Consider the following 16,087-nt stretch of genomic DNA (forward strand, 5'->3'; position numbering starts at 1 on the left):
CATAAACTAAGGGATATAGAAAGAAAAGCGCAGAGCTGTCATATTGTTTTGCCAAGAATTAAGCCATTCTATTGGTCGGATATTTATATATATATATATATATATATATATATAGTTATGTCATCTATATAGATTTTAGACCTTCATGGTGCCAAGTTGGCAATGCGAATTGCTTTCTATCTGAATAGGTTTTATTCAATGATGTAAAAATTTCAAATTTAATTATAAGCACGCATCGACGAGACACTATTAATATAACCCGTCGGTGTTGTAAGTTACAACAAATAAGTCCAAATCTTAAAAAATAATATTGTTTATCGTAAGTACATACATACATATACGTTCTGATTACGCATTTAGCGTTGCAAAAAACGCGGTCGTTTGAAACTTTTTTGAACCCTTCTTATTTTTTTTACTTGTAAAAAATGCATCTTATCACGCAAGCGGAGAGATAAACATCAGTCAATTTTAATACGATAATGAACACTATTTTTTGTAACATAAATAATAACGTACAACTCATTTTCTATAAAAAAGCATATAAAATTTATAAAAATTAGAAACTATGAACTGTGTGAGAGAGAAAGAGAGAGAGAGAGAGAGAGAGAGAGAGAGAGAGAGAGAGAGAAGTTTGTGGCATTTTGTATCGCTCGAGAGAATAAGAAACGACAGTATCGAAGTATTGATAATAAAACCAGTCGTGAACGTCGCAACCATATTTGGAACCCATTTTTATTATGCATGTATATATATATATATATATATATATATATACGACAAGACAGCAACGGTCACCACGTCCCACACGTTTATTCGAACGTTGCAGTCACATGATTCATGAGAAACGAATCTCTTTTTTTCCGAGTCTGTTCTAACGGTTTCGTGTCCGAATACAATATATGCGTCATTTGCGATTCATCAACGCGCGTACATCAATTATTCTTTTCAACATCACAAAAAGGATCAAACACAATGGAGGCTTTTAAGAAAAATTATCAAAGGATTACAAGAAATTACAAGAAATAATTTCAAACAATAATTAGAATAAAATATTACAGAACGCGTTTTCTTTGATTTGATAACAATTTAATTAATTTTAATATAAAAGCAAAATAATAAATGAGACACATATATTAAGAGAAAAGAATATATAATCATTTGTAATATGGCAGGATAATTCTTTTTCATTGAAATATTGCGGTAAGATATGAGAAAAGTACTATAATGACAATAAGTATATGATAAAAATATAAATTTATAAATTGCAGATTTTAAATGAGAAAAATTAAATATCGTAGAATATTATTGAATATAAATTTTAAGAGAAATTTATTTTAGAATTTTATTACTATACTTTAATTGTGTATTTTATATTATATATTTCCATATATGAAATAATGATTATAATCATTTGTATATCTTTAAATAATTATATAGTGTCTAACAACTAGGAATAGATCTGTTGGAGCAATGTTTTCAGAATAAAATATGTCTTGGAAGATAAAATAAAGCATAAGAGGAAATGTTTGATGAAAAAAATTAAAACGAATATATCAAGTAATATATATATGTAGATATTTGGATATAATTGGAAGCATGGTGATCCGACGTCGGTAACGTTCGGCGGTTCAAACGGACCAATAGGCGCGACGTGACGTCGACGGCAGACCAATCGAGTGGCCGTACCAGCGACAACTTGAACAGCGTCGCGAGCGTTCGGCCGTCCTCAGCGGTCGTTCGTGCGCTCTCGCGGGCATTCGGCCGTCTTCGGCGACTCGAACGCCGCATAAAGACGCGCGATAAAAGCGTCGTACGAAGCGGCCGGTTGTTCAGGAACTCGCTCGTTCTCGTCGCGTTGTGTATTGCCGGTTTGGCTCATCGTCGCGGGTGCTAACGGGTTTTGCATCTTGAATTCCATTGTGAGATCGATAGATCCGTCGTTTCGTCGCTGGTGCGACCGAGTATCGAGAATTACCCCGTGACCGAAAAACAGGTAAAGGAATTACTTTCTTCCCTCCCCCTCTCCCCCCCCTCCCGGCCGCACTTTATTCAACGCAAACAAAGAGATGTGCGATTTATGCGAACGACGCGTTGTTGATCCACTCGTTTGCGAGTTTAATTGAACGGTATGATTATCGTGGCTTATCGATTGTTTTGTATGTTTGAGGTGGCAAAAATTGGGGCGAGATATATTGTTTCCGAGTTGTGTAAATAATAATGGAGCGACGGTTGTGCGCCTCAATGGCTTTGTGTAATGGTAGTGACAGATGATGGCGGAACGTTTGTAAATAAAAAAGTTGAGCCTTTATTTAATAGGGTTAATTCAGTCACATTGTGCTGGTATAATATTAAGTTATTAATTTGCCTCAATTACTTCTTTATAGGTAATACAACTGTATGAATTACTTTGTGCTGTATGATGAATTTTTATCTTTCATTCAATTTATTAAATTCATTATGAACAAAGCATATACAAGACGTTTCAAATCTGAAGGCTTCTTTTCAATTAAACGGTGATTGTTACGATTATTTAGAGCGTTTGAAGAATAATTATCATAAAGTTATTAGCGATAAAATAATACTATAAATGATTTAAAAAATTTATTATTTACATATTGTAAGAAAAAACAGTGACTGAATAATTGTAAATTATAAATTACACTCGTAAAATTATTTCCGTTTTTTAGAATAAGAAATTTGGCGATATTTTGTTTAATTTTATAAAAATCTCTTAGCGAAAAATAGGTTTAAACAAAGTCAATAGATGTCACTATATAGGCCATTTTGATTAACTGAATACACTAACAATAAGATCACATTTTGATTCTGCCATTTTATTCATTCGAGTAAAACTTATAAACTACTCTATTTTTACAATTTGCAAAAGGAATGAAATACGAGACTGTAATAATCGATTATGTATAATTGCATACTTTATTTATTTAATTCATTTTATCGTAAATTTTAAAACACTTTTTTTATACTGTAGAGTCGCGAGTTTAATATAAGTATAATACAAGAGTTTAAGAGATTTTTCTATCGAATTTTACATGATATATAATTTCGAGAATATCCGTTTTTATCTCTGCCATGATTTCTATTATTTCCTACACAATATAATTCTAAATAATAAATCTTTTTAATAATTTTGTGAAATAGAATTTAAAAACAGCTGTTCTCAATCTGTTCTATTCTAACACAGTAAATGGAAAAATATTTTATGTAATATATTGTATGTTTCATGCTGAATAATAAGAATATCAATATTTGTTATTCATTATGAAATGAAGATAATATGTTACAAGAGGTGATACAAATAGGTCAAATTTCTAAATAAATAAATGTGAATAAACCTATTTTAATATAGCATACTTACTCGCTTTATAATTGCAAGTCTGCTCTCTTTATACTCAAAAAATTCGTAAAAATATTGATTACAGATATTTGTCTTTTTTTATTTTTCTTTAAATTTTGAATCAATGTTATATTTTGCTGAAAAAAAATGTAACACATAGTTATAAAGAATAGATGTGACAATGTCAAGAGTCGAGTTTGAAAACAATAAATGTTATGACAACACATTTAAGACTCTCGGAGACTTGTTCTATTTGTACTGTTCCTCGAACATCCAGTATATCCAGTTTGCTTATAGGTACGGAACGGTTTTGTTGCAGAAATATCGCTATGGCTACCGCAGCAAAGTCGTCTGTTAGCGAACGTGAGTAACATTCTTAAAAATACGTACAGTAATATTAAGATATTGATTTTCATGCGATAATAATATCTTATGTATTCGACAAGAGAAAGAGAGAGAGAGAGAGAGAGAGAGAGAGTAGTGAAAATAGTAAACGTAAAAGAAACTATTTTTGGAACAGCAGTTTATTTTGGCAGATCAATTTACGTTATTATCAGTTATAATTTTATAATCAAATTAATATTAAATATTACAATAAAATACATATCACAGTTGTATATTAGTTACACATGGAATATATCGTCTGTTTCTAATTCCGTGCCATTACGAGTCTCATGTTTTTTTTATGGAACGAGATTTTCGCTTAATATAGAGCGAATTTCGCGTGTCCATCCGGTGATATCGAGACAAAAGTTCCGCAATTAGAGAGGAGGGGCATGGACAATTCGGCGCCGTGCGGTGGAAACACACCCTTAAACGCCAGAGACCGGCGAGACCGGCAGGCGGCATGTACGACACAAGAGGAGAGGTCAGAGCCCCCGGACTCGTCTGGATTTGTCCTTGGCCTGGCGAGAGCTGCGGAGGAGATTGCTGCAGGCAGACTTGTACGGGACGGCGATGCCGCAGCCTGACCGACCTGACTGCGACGTGGTGCGACCCCTCGCCTCCGTGGCTCTCAACTTGGTATCGCGAGTCATCATGAGCAGAATGACAGTCTGAAAGAAAATCGATTTGAGCTCCGATTTTTCTAACATCACAAGTGCGAATTAAAGGAGTCTATTATATATAAATTAAACAGTTAAAGTATTTATTGAGAATCTTAAATTATATATTTGCTATTAATAATAAGAGGAGTCGGAGAGTATTTCTAGGTTTGATATGGCTTTCAAAATGACGACAGCAAATATGAGACACGTAATGATTGCACTTTGTGCAAACTTTAGAAATACATTTATATTGGAAATTGTTTATATTAAACTTATACTAAGCAGAGAGTGGGAGTTTGAAATAAAATCTAATCTCCGATTTGGACTCGGATTTTTTGGCATCAAAAGCGCAAAATAAAGAATGTTATTTTATAAATGAAACAAAATAGTTCTTTAATAAGTTATTGATAATCTTTGATTAAATATATTTGTTACTAAATAATGAACTCTGAGGCTTTTGAAAATGTTTTATATAACCAAGAAAACTGAAAAGAAAAACCAGAGAAGGATAAATTCGATCTTTGTTTATTTTTTCTTATTATTTAGAGTCAATTAAGCTATAACTAATCAGGTTCATTAGATCAAGATTTTTCATCAACCGTCCGGGACGAATCTTTTTTTTTTTTTCTTCAAATAAGTTGCATACAATTTCTCGAAAGTTGTCATGCATCATGAAAATTAATTTTTCATTGATTTTTACAACAACCTGACTCGTCGGTATCTCTCCGGCTGCGTCATAACGCGCGAGTTCTGACAAACAGCGTCTGTCTTCGATCGTCCGCTCATTGGAAAACTTTACACAAAGGAATCATTACGTGTCCTATATTTCTCATTTGCCATTGTGAAATCCGCATCAAGTCAAGTCAGAGTGTCTACTCCCTGGAAAAACATAGAAAACCGGAAATAATCAGATTTCTTTTGTATCTGGAAAAATTAGGGAAATCTCATGAAATTTTATTGGGATTCAGGGAATTTAAAAAAAAAATTTTTTTTTTTTATAATTTTATTTTTCCTCTTGTAAACAGTCAGCCGTATGTGAAACTGGCGTCTCATTTTGTAGAAACTCATTAATAATAATTGTTGAGTTTTGGCTTTATTTTTGATAGTTCTAGAGTTCTTGATAAGATTAAACAAATAATTTTGACTATTAAAAAAAAAATGGTTCGAAACAAACTGATTGCGAGATGTCAAGTTTACTGCATCTTGCTTTGTTCGTTGACGATTTTTGTAGCATTTTTTATAATATTTTAAGCGGTTGAAAATTCTATGATAGTTTTACAAAAAGTTCTATGTGTAAAAATTATTAAAATATTAATTAAACAATTAAATTGTTCGAAATATCGGATATATAAGTATTGAGACGCTTGTATCTTCGCTCGTCAATTAATTGTGCATACGTACAGAAGGTGTCATTAATGCGTTTACAAATAAATTTATGCACATATCAATACATTTGTATATTTTGTATATACATATATGGAAAATATATGTGTTGCAATATGTGCATACATTCTATTTCCAGAAAATAATCGGGACAAACTGAGACACCAAATTCACGCATTGTTTGCTTTGTATGAATGAAAAACATTAGAAATGCATGTAATAAAAAATTTATATTAGATAAAGTTGTATTAAAAAAGGTTTTGAAAATATTCTTTTTATTTGGAATTTTGAACAAATATATCTGGAAAATCAGGGAATTTTTTTTACAAGATTTAAGTAGACATCCTGTAAGTGCTCTTTACAAATCTTCTCAGTAGAAATAAAGGATTATTAGAATTTTATTCTCACAATTAAGCTTTAATTTTTAAGAATAAAAATTAAGATTTTCAAAAGAGTTAAAAATTTTAACATCTCTCAGAATCTGAAAATGTATGAATTTTATGATTTTAAATATTCGAAGAATGTACTTTAGAATGTACAGATAGATTTAGCACTTCCGTTATTTGAAGATTTAGAGAGAAAGAGTCGGAGAAGTGTGAAAACGTTAGAATTTCTATTTTAATAATTTATAAATTTTTGTATAGATTTTTTTCAGACAAACTTAAGTTATTTCGATTATTTTGAAAATTGAAGCTGATTTTATAGGTAGGAGGTTGAAGGATTCTGAAGGATGGTACATCTCTGACGGAGGAAAGGGAGATGAGATGGGCAGTATGTTACGCCTGCACGTAGACTTCCATACACGTGCCTACCGGTCGACTATACTGAGTGTTCGAAAAAAAAGATTTTTTTTTCTTTAATATTTTGATTTCTCAAAGATTTTCTGGAGGAAATAAAATCTTTGGAAAAATTAGGAAAATTATTAATTAAACAGAAAAATTATAGAATTTTGAAAACTTAAAGTTTTAAGAACGTGAAATTTCTGAAAAATATATATCCTCAGGATTTTTTGAAACTCTTTTTCTCTTACAATCCAGCGATAGAACAATCAGCGTAATACAGCGTATAAAAGTTGAAGAAATCCAACATTCAAACTTGTAAGATTCAATTACGCTAAAATTCCATTCAATTTTCAACTTTGATTATCCCTTCGTTCTTCTACGCATTCAACAAACACATATTTTCAGGTCTCACATAGTCTTTTTCTCGGGACACCCCTTACAATTCATAACACCCCTCTGAGGGCTGTTCTAGTAGTAGTGACGATCGCAGGTTGGAGTTGCTAGTTGGAAGGGTGGCTTGTCGCCGGGTAGGCTGTTGGTTGCATGACGCGGGTGGAGAAAGGAGAAGAGGAGGAAGAGAAGGGTAGTCGGGATATTGAGCGACGCCGAGCGTCGCGGCGCAGTGTGCGGGCCAGTCGTCCTCCAGCCACCGCCCCAGTTACGACTTGAGCGACACTTCCGGTGTGCCTCACTTATTCTTTTCTATCTCGGTCTCGTCTTCTTCGTCCTTCGTCCTTCGTCCTTCCTCCTTCCAGCCTCTCTCACAATCAGTGTCTTGGTCTCGGTGTACTCGATCTGTCATTCACATCATCCTCCGAGATCCGTCTCGCGAAGCTCGCCGCGAAACAACCCCTTTCGAACGAAACGAAACTAACGCAACATGCTGATCGGTCTCGTGCGCGACTCGGTGCTCCAGTGCTTCTGTCACAGCTGCAAGGCCCCGATAGGTATCGTAGGTGAGTGAGTCCCTGTCTCGCGGTGGTCCACTTTCCTTATCTACTGTATCCTCTTCCGGTTCTCTGAAGCAAGGTAACTGGCTACCATAAATGATTATTTTTAATATTCGATCTAAAATCGATCTATAATTGGAAGAATGATTTCCGTATTTAATTCTTTATAAAACTGAGTAATTATTTCTCAGTAATTCCTCGTAATTATTGAAAAACGAGAAATATATAGAAAAATTTATTTTTTAATCTTCAAGACTTAAAGAATTAAAATATCAGAATTTGTGACAATAAAATTGATACATTTTTTTATAGAACTTTACAGAATAAAGCTTTATAAAAATAGTTATCTTTATACAGAACATCACCAGAAATATCCGCCATTTTTTAATTAAATCTTTACAGAAAATCTTGATTAATTTATAAATAACTTTATGTGAATATCTGATTTTTTATTACTGAATAGTTTTATAAAAAAGAATTTTATGGCATGACCTTTTATTCAGCATTTATTGCTAATTAACTTTTTTTCTGAAATTGGCTATTCTCAATATATCTTCATAAAATAATTCATCAGCTTTCAACTGTAATTATCCATTCATCCACTTTTGGGTGGAGCTAAACTCTTTATGAAGCTATCATGATATAATTTAGTATTTATTGAACCAAACTTGCTCAGGTGCTTTTACGCTATTTATAGAACAAGGTATTGAATTAGCTTATTGCTTCTCTAGCGCTTTTATTAAAATTCTTTATAAATTTTAAAGCTGGATTTAATAAACTATTTATAAAGCTTTACGTAAAGTGCATTTGTGATAAAATTAAATAATGATAAATTTTTCTAGCAATTATCTTTTTAAAAAATCTTTTTTAATATAATTTTGAAAGAATTGTTAATATTTTTTCTTTACGTTTATCATAAATTCTGGCGATAAAAAATTAAAATTTTATTGGAAAGGGAGGTAATTTAAAGGAAAGATAATGTGATCTTTGTGGATGCTAGTTACCGAAAAAAAATCGTCGCTACCAAAAAAGCCATCGGCGAAACCTTCCGACAAAAAATACCCCACCATCCTATCTCATCCTATGATATCCCTCGAGAAAGAAATGTCGGGAAATGTCAGGTATCGGGAAACAGATGCGATTTGTCTTCTATTAGCAGGAAATATTTTTTGAGAACCTATCCAAATTTCAGATTACTTGCCGACACGTGTAGACTCAAAATGAAAGCTTGCAAATGTTAATTTGATATATCTTATAAATATTTAGCTTCAAAATACATAAAATTTTTATCATACTTATTTCTCTGAATGTATTGAATTTGATCATATATTTTTTAACTGCAGATAAATTTTTTATATCTTGATTATATTTACTACATTTTATTAATTTTTTATTATTTACTCGATTATTTAAAAAAATTTTTAAATAATTGTTAGAGACTAATATATAATTTATATTTTTGAGAAAAGATTTTTTTTTGGCCTTTGAACTGCAAGAAAGACTTTCTTTACCACGGTGCAAGGTGGTCGATATCACGGTAGTATCGTGATATTATCCTAGGGTACCTGCAATTCGATCAATTTCTCGGACGGTCCGCGAATCGATACTCACGGTCCACCATTTCTCTACGGGGTGTCGCAAAATTTTGCTAGTAAATTAACAAAAATCGCAATATATCCAATTTTTAATCTGTAAATATAAAATAATTTTTTTTCTTTTTCTTATCGGCAAAAACTATTGATTCCAATTTAAAAAAAAAAAATTGAAAATTAATACGAATATTAAATATGCAAAACATTTATTATATTTATTACATTTATTTTATATATATAATAATTATCATACAATACATATACATTGATAATTAAATAATAGTTTTATTTTATTTTTGAGCGACAACAATAAATCTAATTATCTTCAATATCGTGATTTGTACGCAATATAACAGCTATTTGTTAATTGATTTTTCGTTTTCTAATATTTAATATAGAATTTACAACGCCGGTATACACGTGTTCGGTTCACCTAAACGACCAGGGTGCGGTCCAACATGGCTACGCAAAATAGTTGCATCGATTTCCCAATAATTAACTCATTGAGACACTGATCTCTCAGCTAAACATCTAGATAACACCTAATTTTGATTTTTACGACTTATTTTGTTTCTAGAATAAACCGTGTATTAACTGAAGCTTCAATAAAGTATATTCATTTTTTACAATAATTTTTAATTAAATATCTTGGATTTTTATAATTGTTATAATAAATTTTAAAATTGTATGGAACCGGTATTTTTTATTATAAAAATAAATTTTAATTATTCGCCCAAACTGGTTATCTTTTTAAAACTGTTACATTTGATTAATTATTACAATATTAATTGCATAAACAAGAGATGGTAATTCAATGAGTTAAGACAATCTCGATTTTTCTTCTTCTTTTCCTTTTTAATTTCCTTCGAAAATGTTTCGAGTGTTTTGACTGAATTTGAATTTTCGAAGCGGGACAAAGGAGGAATAACGCGCCGTTTAAGAAGCCGAGCGGCAAGGGTAAACCGCGGACCAAGCAGCCGAAGAAGGTGAAGTTTATCAGTGAGTACTCGGATAAATTAGCGAACATTGGGAGACCTTTAGCGAGCTTTGAAAGACGTCAATAAGCGTATTGAGATGTACCTACCTGCATATGTTCGATCGACTCGAATCGACTTGTTTAAAATTCTAGCGACGATACACGATAGGAACTGTCTGGTGGTTAAAGCAATAGTTGCTAAAAATATCAGTTTCAGATTCATAAAAGAAGAGAAGATCTCCAACAATAAGCTACCTTGACCTTTTAAAGAATTATTTATATAATAGCTCTCTGTCTCTCTTTCTCTCTTCCTGTGTAATTTATTCAATTACATGGTTCAATTGTGTAATTAGAATTAAAACTATTTTATATTGTTACTTATATTAAATAGTTATCTATGAAAACTAATGTTAAAATCGAAATATTGGAAACTTATTAATTTTTTTTCTCGTGAATTTTGCGCTTAAACAATTCTATTTACAATTAATTATTATTTGTACTGTGTAATTTTATTTTAAGAAAATTCAGTAAAGTGAAAATTTCTATCTAAAGGCTAATAGTAAAAGAGAGCACTTTGCTGTTAAAGATCGGTGCAATGCCCTCGGTAAGAATGGCCGTGCCAATGTGTCGCCGCTGAATTATACATTGCAAGCGGGGAACATTTGCCAGCAAGTTGGTTGTATTACGTGGAAATGTATAGCAAAGCATCGATGTTTTTTATAGTAATATTCCGTTACGTTACGTTTCTTATTTCGTTAAGTGAAATGAGAGTAAGAAAAATGTAACAAACGCGAAAACTTCCATATTTCCATTAATTATTCTCCAATTGTTTACCTCTCAATTATATGTATGTATGGAGAAGTTATTTATTTATTATTGTTTATTATTATTATTTACTAAATTACTTGTGAAACCGACGATCAATAATTTAAATTTAATTGATATCCGAGATAAGACAAAGAGAAAAGGAAGAAAATAGTGTAAATTACAATTCACTTTCTGCAATTAAATAATGATTAGAATTTCTAAAAACTGCCACGGTGAAATTATACGGTACAGTTTATACGATAATTACGATATGGTTGGCAACAGCGAATAGACGAAGAGGAGGGAGGAAGAGAAGAGGTGCGTGTGTCGACGGTGTAGACGTCGCGGCGCCTACGTCCGATCGTTCTCTGATCGATCCCTCCTTGTTGCTCTTGAGTTGTGAGTCATACTTCCGTAACTAGCTGGCGCCGGAAGTCTTGGAATTGCGAATTATATCCATGGGGATTGCTATTCCTAGATGAGACATCGAGAGACATTCGATAGAGATTAGAATTGCTATTGAGATTAAAGTGATTCCAGGAAAATAATATGATGATGTCAAGAGATCGAGTACGAAACACCGATATCTTCAGTTTTAAAATCTGAAATTGAACAGTATCAGTCTTAAACATAAAAGTCAGGAAATAATCTTAATAATATCTTGCATAAAAGTATTGATAATTATATTTGAGATTAGAATATTAATTATTCAAAGTATCTTTAAAAAAAGAACTGCTACAGTCATGATTTTTCAGTGCACTAATTAGCAATTTAATATATAATCTAATATATTTATTATGATTATTATTATTGCACCGATGAACCAAACACTCGTTCATGTTATGCCGATGAAAATTTGCAGCGACCGAAATCCGATGCCAGGAGAAAACCAAGGGCGGACTGTGCTATGAAGTGATCCTGGCGGAACCAACGGGGCCTAAGAGAGCGCCATCGCCGCCGCAGCCGAGTAGCCCAACGCAGCAGATCGCGATCGAAGAGAAGCTGAAGGCCGCTGAGGAGCGAAGATTGTCCATCGAGGCGCACAAACTCGCCGCCCTTGCTGCCAAGCTCAGCAAGATTGAGGAAGCGGCTCGCAAGAAGGATGAGCTTAGCGCAGCTTTCATCGCCGCAACTCGCGAGTCCTTGGATGCTAAGATGAACAACACGGAGGAGAAGCGAGAGGCTCATATTGCCGATCTAAAGAACAAGCTAAAGGAGCATGTAAGAGAGATTGGAGATATACAGTTGATATACAATGAACAGTTTTGCTTGGTTACGAATAGTTTAAGTTTTTGTCATACGTTTATAAGTAGTTAAATAACTATTCGACAAACATTTACCTATTAATTGTTTAGTAATATTAATTATCTTGTTGCTCTAACAATAAGTAAAATTAGTGTAGTATGTAATTTTACTTTGTATTGTATAGTTGGAGAGTGTTGAAAAGACTCGTTTGAGTCTCGAGCAACAAACCGAGGAAGTACGATGCGCCGTCGAAGAGAAATTGAAGACTGCTGCAGCTCAGCGTGATGAGAACATCAAGAAAATGCTAGATCGTCTCAAGGAACATGTTAGTATCTTTTTATATTTATCTCGATATCTGATTTATTTATTAACAGTCTTCATCGAATTAAACATTATCATACGATTATAATATATGTGTATATTATGTAATTTATTATATTTAATAATTTTTAAGGTTGTGAAAAAAATGAAACGTTCTCATTTTTATCATTTTCTTTCTTTTCTATCTTCTTATACTACTTTGTTTTGCATATTTTAACAAGCAAACTGTATAGGCAGATAATAGAGCCAACAAGAATAGACATATTATTGATTCGTGGTTTGCTTGCAGGAGGAGCAAGTAGCTCGTGTACGTCAAGGAATGTCGGAACGCGTACAGCAGTTGGAGTCTCAAATTCAGGGAAAATTGGAGCAGGCACGTGAACGTCGCGAGACCATCGAACGCGAGCAGAAAGAGAAACTACGCAATCATGTAAGTTTTTGATCAAGTATAGCTCTTGTAGTTGATGTGTTCGTAGTTTTGAAGAGTACGTTGATCTTTAACTATTAAGTTATTGCGAAACTTTGTTGGTTTTGGATAAATAAAAAATATATGAATTTAATATACAGTATTAATTGCAAAACTTTGGATACTTAGACTTTTATTTTGTCGGTATTTATGAAAAATTTAAAGAAAGTTTGAGTATTCAAAGTATAAAAAATTGAAAATTTTATATATTTTTGTCAATTTAATAAAAAAATCTTAAACTACTGAAATTTTAGCATTAACAGAATTAAAAATAAAACAATCCAAATAATTTATTATGAAGCCAGAAAGAAGATATTTTTATGTAAAGAATGCTTCAAATTTTATTAAGCATAACAAAAATTTTCAGAAAAAAAATTCCAAAAAGACAGAGATTCGTGCATAACTTGATCAAAGCATTATATTCGTGAGCTTTTAAGAGAAAGAACGAGAGAGAAATGGAAAGAAAGAAAGAGAAATGTGAAACAAACCGGGTAACCTTGGGTTGCCGAGGTTTTTCTGTGAAAAAAAGCACTGATCGAATGTGGGCATTTGTGCAATGGTGGTTTAGAACACGGTGAAGATAGCTCAAGTACGTCAGATGGCAGCGCAAGAACTCCTGGTGAAAAAGTTCGAGTCCGACAAGAGGGTATCGACCGCGGAGCTAAATCGACAGCGAGAGATCCAGCGCCGCGTGCAAGCGATTCGACGCCACCATGTAATTCTATCCCCGCTTTCTTAATCGCAATCCAGATCCTCTGCAAACGTGACAGTTTATTGTCTTAATACATTGCAAAGCAATACTCTTGATTAATAAGATAGGATCATCTATTAATAAATTAAATCTAATCTCAAACAACAATAACATTGGTCATAAGATAATAGTATTAAAAGAAAGTTTCATGTTAAAAAGAGAGTTAAAATTCTTATCATAATAAATTTTTAATCATGATTATTATCATAGAAAATGTCAACAAACATTTGCTTTGAGGAATAAAATATTTCATTTTCTTTTCAAAAAATTAAATGTCGGTTTATATTTCGAAGATGTAAAGACAAACATATTTATTTTATAGACTTTATATCAGATTATTTAGTATATTTATATTAACCTTGATATGATACTTTTTAATCAATAAATATCAATAGACGAATAAACATGCGATTATGTTATTATATTTAATTACTGTAATATATGACATTTAATATTTTAATTTATATAAGATCACAATTAATACAACAAATTGTAACGTTTGCAGTTCTTATAAATTATTTATCAATTATTTCCTTAGGTTCAGTTTCTATCTCCCTTCCATCATCATAAATAGCTTGTTATATTTTTTTTAGGACCATGAAGACGTCGATAGTTGAGTTTGTATAAGGAATGCCGTTGCTATGCTTTTGCAAATTATGGTTTGCAACTTTTGTTTTATAGTTATTCTTTTCCTCGCATGGGTGTTCTTATTTATAGCTCATATGTGATTCTTTTATATATTTTATACAGGATGTGTTGGAAAAGACGTAGAATCGAGCTTCATTATTTACTAACAATTATACTTTTTCGCTTGTAATGAAAATAAGTATCTATGTATTAATTCAAATTGATGATCTAAGGATCTTAAAATCTGAGAATATATACTGACATCTTTAGGAAGTCAAGAAAAAGACCAAGAACTCTAACGCACCCTGTCTAAATTTAGCCATCCATCACATCAGTTTGCAGATTAGAGAGCATGGTGTACTTATCAACCTTCGTCTTCGACAGGATCGCACCGAAGAATATCGTTGTAATCTCTTGTTTTTTTTTCTCTCTGTTCCTACAGGAAAGGCGTGCCGAGATTGTGAGACAGAATAAAGCGGCAATCCGGGATAATAATCTCGTTAATTCATCGCAGCCGATTCTACCGGTGGAGAACGAGACTGCCAGCTCCGGTTAAGTATCCAATATTCTCTTCAAGGCCGCTCGAACGCCCCCGCAAGACTCCGTTTCGCTTTGTGCCATTATTTTCTGACTCGAAGTAAAACGGGAGGTCGATCGCGCGCATCGAACATGTTTGTATTTCGAGCTGGAAAAGCAAGGAAACACATCGTTTCTCATTGCTATTTCTCAATATCGGATAATACTGCCTTTATCCACATTTTTATTCACATGTCGAAAAAAAGATGTAAAACTAAAGTTTTTGGTTAAATTATTATAACATCGCACAGAAAGTGTTTAATGAGGGACTGCAAGAATATTTTTATATATAGCAGTCTTCTTTTCTTTTTCTTCAATTATTTATTTAGCAATTGACTAAAAGGAGGGTACAAAATTTTTTAATATATATTAATTTTGTAATACATGTTAACAAGGCGAAAATTAAACATCTCTTGTGAAATATGAAACTGATTTAAATCACTTGATTTAAGTTATCATTAATTTAAATCTTTCAATGTGCTTTAAAATCTCGTTTTATTTTAGCAATTTTTAAGTACATTATTCTTTATGTAAAAAGTGCCATATTTTTTGGAATAAATATCCAAGTTACTGTGAAAATTTGAATTTTGCATCGATCGTTTATGCTTATATTATCGAAAAGAAGCAAGAAATAATATTTAGATTCTAAAAGTTTTTGATATTTATTTTAATAATCTATATATATATTTTTGTAATTTTTTTACATAATTAAATACTGAATTCAAAAATAGAAAAGTTTTTTAATTTTTGAAAATTTTGACTCTAAATCTCAGAGTATCTCAATCTTATAAAGATTTTATTATTCTTTTTTCCCTTTCATTTTTTGACCATAGGGTTACATTTTCAAATCTTTTTGTGTGTATTCTATATATCTTAATACCTATGCCTTTCTTAAATGCAAAACCTTTTTTCAAAATCAAACATTCCGAGACTTCCTTCATATTTTTCCTTTAAAATTCAAAAAACCGTGCGTTCTTTTCTTTTCTCTCTCTCTCTCTCTCTCTCTCTCTCTCTCTCTCTCTCTCTCTCTCTCTCTCTCTCTCTCTCTCTCTCTCTCTCTCTCTCTCCCCTCTCTCTCCCCCCCTCTCTCTCTCTCTCTCTCTCCCCTCTCCCCCCCCCCTCTCTCTCTCTCTCTCTCTCTCTCTCTCTCTCTCTCTCTCTCTCTCTCTCTCTCTCTCTCTCTCTACATGGAACGTTACCGAAATAAGAA

At 32.3% G+C, this 16,087-nt stretch overlaps 1 protein-coding gene across 8 annotated transcripts; it reads left to right on the forward strand.

Moving 5' to 3' along the window:
* Positions 1-1,804: 1,804 nt before the first annotated feature.
* Positions 1,805-15,502, forward strand: Stai (stathmin). 8 transcript variants are annotated; one of them, XM_072907290.1, is made up of 7 exons: positions 1,805-1,993; positions 3,653-3,718; positions 11,754-12,112; positions 12,321-12,461; positions 12,747-12,887; positions 13,492-13,638; positions 14,744-15,499. In XM_072907290.1, exons 2-7 carry the CDS (start codon positions 3,685-3,687, stop codon positions 14,855-14,857), a joined length of 936 nt encoding a protein of 311 aa, XP_072763391.1. In that variant the 5' UTR covers positions 1,805-1,993; positions 3,653-3,684; the 3' UTR covers positions 14,858-15,499. The 8 variants fall into 8 exon arrangements, with proteins under 8 accessions (XP_072763391.1, XP_072763390.1, XP_072763393.1 ...); XM_072907289.1 differs by having other exon boundaries at positions 3,675-3,718; XM_072907292.1 differs by lacking the exon at positions 1,805-1,993 and adding an exon at positions 2,074-2,126 and having other exon boundaries at positions 3,675-3,718; positions 14,744-15,500.
* The last annotated feature ends 585 nt before the right edge of the window (positions 15,503-16,087 follow it).

The sequence above is a fragment of the Anoplolepis gracilipes genome, chromosome 15 (assembly GCF_047496725.1).
Source record: "Anoplolepis gracilipes chromosome 15, ASM4749672v1, whole genome shotgun sequence".
Lineage (NCBI taxonomy): Eukaryota > Metazoa > Arthropoda > Insecta > Hymenoptera > Formicidae > Anoplolepis > Anoplolepis gracilipes.

What these genes read in the sequence shown, in the direction of transcription:
- Stai (XM_072907287.1), top strand. Translation starts at nt 7,447, where the DNA reads ATGCTGATCGGTCTCGTGCGCGACTCGGTGCTCCAGTGCTTCTGTCAC. An exon ending in GGCCCCGATAGGTATCGTAG is followed by an intron (nt 7,523 to 10,017) that starts GTGAGTGAGTCC and finishes GAATTTTCGAAG; the next exon opens with CGGGACAAAGGAGGAATAAC. An exon ending in AAGAGAAACTACGCAATCAT is followed by an intron (nt 12,888 to 13,491) that starts GTAAGTTTTTGA and finishes ATGGTGGTTTAG; the next exon opens with AACACGGTGAAGATAGCTCA.